At 43.5% G+C, this 6000-nt stretch overlaps 1 protein-coding gene across 1 annotated transcript in view; it reads left to right on the top strand.

Annotated features, from left to right (window-relative positions):
• The first annotated feature begins 4457 nt into the window (after positions 1-4457).
• Positions 4458-6000, top strand: part of LOC145352298 (regulator of G-protein signaling 6-like) — a 444005-nt gene continuing 442462 nt past the window's right edge. Inside the window, exons 1-2 of the mRNA XM_080202050.1 lie at positions 4458-4530; positions 5124-5231. Of these exons, the coding sequence (XP_080058176.1) occupies positions 5148-5231 (84 nt within the window). The 5' untranslated portion in view covers positions 4458-4530; positions 5124-5147. The remainder of the gene's footprint in view (positions 4531-5123; positions 5232-6000) is intronic.

Below are 6000 nucleotides of genomic sequence, written 5' to 3'. Positions count from 1 at the left end.
CAGAATGCGGGAGCTTCGAACGCAAAGCGGTGCCTTTCATGCTTTCTAAGTAAACATCGGCCTCTTATTTACTTTTCGCAAATCATTTTAGCATTCCTAACCAACATGATCGTCTGAGCCACTTGAGAGACGACAGCAAAGCACAATGTCAAGCAGATAATGTTTCATTTCTATGACAACTGTCAAAATGAATCATTCGGCAGTGCGTTCTGACACTTTGGAATATCTTTTTCAACTGTGTGTGCGATGAAGGAATAGATTTGCAAAACATTTAGCCTGGGAGGGACCTGTATTCCTAACACTTTCTTCTGATTACTTCCCATTTGCTGACACTGTTTGATTATTAATTACCTGTTCCCAGAAATGGCAGAAAATCTGTTTTGGCTCAGTTTTCTTTCTTTTCCCTTTTGTTGGCACTGATGCACTCTGGAGGCTCTGATGCTCCATGGAGGCCAGCAGACATGTTGTCCCTTGCTGACGTGGTCACTGGGGCATGTGAGTCTTGATGGTTGGTGTAAGCAAGCTATTCAGCCATGACAGCCATTGTGCCCAGTTGGTTCTATCCTTGCCAAGCCTCCCAGCAGCAGTGGATGTCTTATTTTCTCTTCCATCTTCTCCTTCCTGGTCCAGTGATATCAAAGCCTTTTGCAACAACCAGTCAGTCATCTCAACACAGTTTGTATTGAAATAAATGTAATTGAATTGTAGTGAACTGAATTGAAATGAATTGAATTGAATTAAAGTGAAATTAATTGAAGTGAATTAAATTGAAAGAAACAAATTGAAATTAAATGAAATGAATTGAATTGTAGTGAATTGAAATGAAATGAAATGAATTGAATTGAAATGAATTGAATTGAATTGAATTGAAATGAATTGAAGTGAAATTAATTAAATTGAATTGTAGTGAATTGAATTGAAATGAATTGAATTGTAGTGAATTTAATTGAATGAATTGAATTGAAATGAATTGAAATGCATTGAATTGAATTGAATTGAAATGAATTGAATTGAAATGAATTGAATTGAAATGAATGGAAATGAAATGAATTGTAATCAATTGAATTGAAATGAATTAAATTGAATTGATTTATTCTTGTCACATGTATTGGTATACACTGAAAAGTATTGTTTCTTGTGAGCTATACCAACAAAGCACACTGTTCATAGAGTACATAGGGGCAGTACGGTGGTAGATTGGTTAGCTCTGCTGCCTCACAGTACCAGGGACCTGAGTTCGATTCCTGGCTTCAGTCACTGTCAGTGTGAAGCCTGCACATTCTCCTCGTGTCTGCATGGGTTTCCTCCGGGTGTTCCAGTTTCCTCCCACAGTCCGAAAGATGTGCTGGTTACATGGACTGGCTGTGCGAAATTCTCCATCAGTGTACCCGAACAGCACCAGAGTGTGGCAACTAGGGGATTTTCACAGTAACTTAATTGCTGTGTTAATGTAAGCCTATTTGTGACACCAATAAATAAACTTCTGGGGAGAAGGAAAGGACAGGGTGCAGAATAGGGTTAAGGGAGAGACATCAGCTTATATATAATAGGACCATTCAAATGCCTGATGGCTGCAGGGTAGCACATTTAGGTATCTAAATTTGAAAACCTAGGCCAGGATTTTTCTGTGGACTTGTGGAAACTCTATGGTCCAAAATGGCACAGGAAACCCTGATCCGGTTGTCCCACTCTCATTTCTGACAGTTCTTTGCCAGTCGAGAATTGAGGGCTGGATGCGAGTCACACATTGAGAATACTTGAGCGGAGTCACTTATAACTCATTACTGAGTTCAAAACAACACTTGCTAGGTTCTTGTTAGGTAAGGGCCTTATCACACATTATGTGTGATGACATTTTTATAACAGATGTAACTGCTTGTAAAAGGTGGATAAGAACTGTGGAGCGGACAAGCTGCAAGTCATTTAAGTGACCAGCCCTTAAATATTTACAAAAGAGCCTGCCTGTGTCAGAGTTGAAAAAAAAACTGTGTTTGAAGTTCCAATAGATTTTGTTGATATCATCACAAGTGCTCTCAATATGGCATTATTACTCATTGACTGCTTCCACAACCTTTCATTATCACAGTGCAGGTCTGTAAGTGTGGTGGGGTGATGTGATACAGGGTTGAATGCAAATGTTTGTTTTTCTAAGGGATTAAGTACTTGATGAGATTTACATGTATTAAATGAGATTTTATAAATTAGAGTTTCTTTTCCCAGGGTTGAAGAATCAATTACCTGGGGGACATAGTTTGACAGTGAGAGGGAGAAAGTTTAAAAGAGATGTAAGGGGCAGCTTTTTCTCACAGAAGATGGTGAATGTCTGGAATGCGCTGCCAGAGGAGGTGGTAGAAGCAGATTCTATAACAACGTTCAAGAGGTACCTGGATAAATACAGAAAAGACACACAGACACATGCACACACACACATGCATACACACATACATACACACACACACAGACACACACAAATGCACACACGCATACAGAATGCATACACATGCATACGCACACATACATACACATGCACACACAGATAGACACACACACACACATACACACAGACACACACACACAGACACACACACACACAAACTTTAAACTGGGAGCTACAGCATCTAATTGTATCTGATAGCAAATCAGATGTGGTCACTGTCTGAATTCTCACCACATCTCTCTGGCGGAGCTGCAAATAGCATCTAAATCTGGAATTGCAAACAAACACTGGGCGGTACGGTGGCACAGTGATTAGCACTGCTGCCTCACAGCGCCAGGATCTGGGTTCGATTCCCGGCTTGGGTCACAGACAGTTTACACATTCTCCCCGTGTCTGTGGGGGCTTCTCCAGGTGCTCCGGTTTCCTCCCACAGTTCAAAGATGTGCAGGTTAGGTGCACGGCCATGCTAATTGCCCCTTGGTGTATCAGGATGTGTGGAGTGGGATTATTGTTGGTGCAGACTCAATGGGCCGAATGGCCTCCTTCTGCACTGCAGGGATTCTGTGATTCTATGAAAAATCATTTGATGCATCAATTATGCATGTTGCAAGTTTGTGTGCAAACTGTATTAGCCCTCTCACTGTCTTATAATCAACATTAAGCCGATCTTTCTCTACACCCTGGGAGCAAAGTTTCCCGTTCTGCCTGCCCCTGGAATCAAAGTGGGTGTGGGGTGGACCATGGAAAGGTCCATTAACCTGGGGCAGGATTTTCCGGTTTTGGGGTGAGCACGGCTGGATAATTTCACCCCCCCATCTGTAACTGTTATACTACATTCTGCACCCTCTCCTTTCCTTCTCCCCTGTGTACTCTATGTATGGTATGCTTTGTCTGCAGAGCACGCAAGAAACAATACTTTTCACTGCATAATAATACATGTGACAATAATAAATCAAAATCTAATCATGATATATTCTGCACCTTCTCCCTTCCTTCTTGGGCGGCATGGTAGCACACTGGTTAGCACTGCTGCTACGCAGTTCCAGGGTCCTGGGTTGGATTCCCAGCTCGGGTCACTGTCGGTGTGGAGTTTGCACAATCTCCTCGTGTCTGCCTGGGTTCCTTCCGGGTGATCCGGTTTCCTCCCACAGTCCAAAGATGTGCGGGTTAGTTTGATTGGCCATGCTAAGATATTGCCCCTTAGTGTCCAGGGATGCGTAGGTTAGTGGGATTAGTCGGTATGATATGGGGGTAGGGCCTGGGTGGGATTGTGTTCGGTGTAGACTCGATGGGCCGAAGGGCCTCTTTCTGCACTGTAGGGTTTCTATGATTCTTCTCTCCTGTGTACTCTATGAATGGTATGCTTTGCTTTGTGCACAAGAAACATGTGACAATAATAAATCCAATCAAAAGCAAATCACACTATATTCTGCACCCTGGCCTTTCCTGCTCCCTGTGTACTTTATGCTTTGTCTGTATAGCCCAAGAAACAATACTTTTCACAGTATACTAATACATGTGACAATAATAAGTCAAACTTAAAAAATAAAATTCGCCCTGTGGGGAGGGGAGGGTCTAAAAGATGGCCAAAATTAACTGCTGTGGGGGGCACGCGTTGGTGTTATAGCGCGAATGCTTACTGGCAACATTTTTATATAAGGGGGAAGGATTGAAAAAAAAATAAACTTCAGCCGATTTAATGAGCGTGTAGGGGAGTTGAAAGCGTCAGTGGGCGCTGTTGGTGCCGCTGCATCTGTATCTGTTGCAGGTTGGTTGGGTTGGAAGTGACGAGTGAGTGAGTGAATGAATGAGTGAGTGTCCAAGCACTCTGAATTAAGCGGCACCTCTCCCACATTATCTCACTCTCTCTCTCTCACTCCACTCACCTGGAGCCCTGCCTCAGTGTCTCCATCCTCCTGGTAGTGGCGGAACCCTCCCACCCCCCACCCTCCCACAACACCCACTGAATGCTTGAAACAAAACAATCTATCTGAGCAGAATTGCCTCCACGCCACCAGTTAAAATATGCTCATCGCTGTCTGAATCTCCTATTCGCCGCTCAGAGAAGGGGAAAGTCATCCTCGGTTGCCAAGGTACGTTAGCCGTAGAGCAGATGAGGTAGAGGGAGGGATAAAATATGTGTGTGTTTGTGTGTATGCATCTGTACATTTATTTATGCACAATATCCTTAGACATCCTCATCTGCTTTGGGGTGGTTACTTTGGAGTAAGTGTTTTGAATGGGGATGTGTGACATATATGCACAGCTTTTTAAATAATGCCCTCTGTAGAATTATTTCTCATCCCCCCACTCCCCATCCTATTTTGGAGTTAAAAATAGTTTGCAGCCAGTGCGTCAAGTAGAGGGAAACTGTATTTACAGAATAAGATGTTGCAGATTTGGAATCTCGCCGCCAGCGAGCACTGTCTCCCTAAAATTTTGATTCCCTTTATCTCTTCCTGTGCTCCTGCCCGTTGTCATTCATTCGGGAGCCAAGCGCTCATTAATTCTCCTTGGAGTAGATCTGCGAGACTGTGTTTATTCCAGCCTCCCTCCCTCCCCCCCCCCCCCAACCACCCCGCCCCCTCCACCCCAACATCTCAAAACATCAACACACTTTGTCTGCCAGCCGCCTGGTGTGAAGGGATTGTCACAGATTTCATTTTCCTCCTCCAACCCCATTCAGAAGCTGCGGGGAAAAAGTCCTGACATGGCCCAAGGACCGTCAGAGCAAGCTGTGTGTGGGGCCACTGAGGCCGAAGACAGTTCTCCCAATATGCTGGTGTACAGGAAGGTAGGGCGTGCGTTTTAACTGTTTGAAATCCAGGATGTTGTCTTTTTGCCCCCTCGTTGGAGAGGGGATTCGAGCAAAGGCTGATCAATTGTTTGTCCTTTGAGTGGATTGTGTGAACTCTTCAAGTCGGCGTTGTAGGAACGTGCCTACCTTACTGTGGTGTAAGAGGAAACTTGTAGTCCTTGCTAGCTGGAACCCAGAGATCCTTGTCCAGCTGTGCTGTTGAGGATGGGAAGCTCTCTGCCTGTTTTGTGTTCAGGTGGACTTTCAACAGTGTTAACAAATCTTTCGCGGGAGGGCTGGACGTTCTGGCCACACTATCTGACTTAGCTGACAAGTTACAGAGTATAAGCTTCTTGTGGGTGCAACGCACAACTCCCGTGTTTGCCCACAAAAGGCAGTCAATGCACTTAAAGACATTTCAGCTTGATACGTAAGGGACTGTACCAATACAAATATTATTGCATTTAAGACTAATTAAACAATTACAGTGTTTATTTTGATTCGGACAAAGGGCAAATTATTTACCCAGTGGAAATCTCAGTATTATTGACTTTTCCTGTATCACAGTTCAGTATGTTGTATCTTTCCAAGGCAGAAATAGGACAATACTGTGGCACAGCCAACATTATTAACATCAATAATAATCTTCCCAGTGCACTCTGTCGCATTTCTTTGAAGTGTCATTATTTTTTTTCTCCAGTTTGCTGACGTGAGCTGGAAAAAGGTTATTAGTTTGAAATGTATCACTCTGGTTTACCTTTGCACT

Source organism: Carcharhinus amblyrhynchos, chromosome 14 (genome assembly GCF_965287045.1).
Source record: "Carcharhinus amblyrhynchos chromosome 14, sCarAmb.v2.hapA, whole genome shotgun sequence".
Lineage (NCBI taxonomy): Eukaryota > Metazoa > Chordata > Chondrichthyes > Carcharhiniformes > Carcharhinidae > Carcharhinus > Carcharhinus amblyrhynchos.
This window is presented reverse-complemented; position numbering and strand designations above follow the sequence as displayed.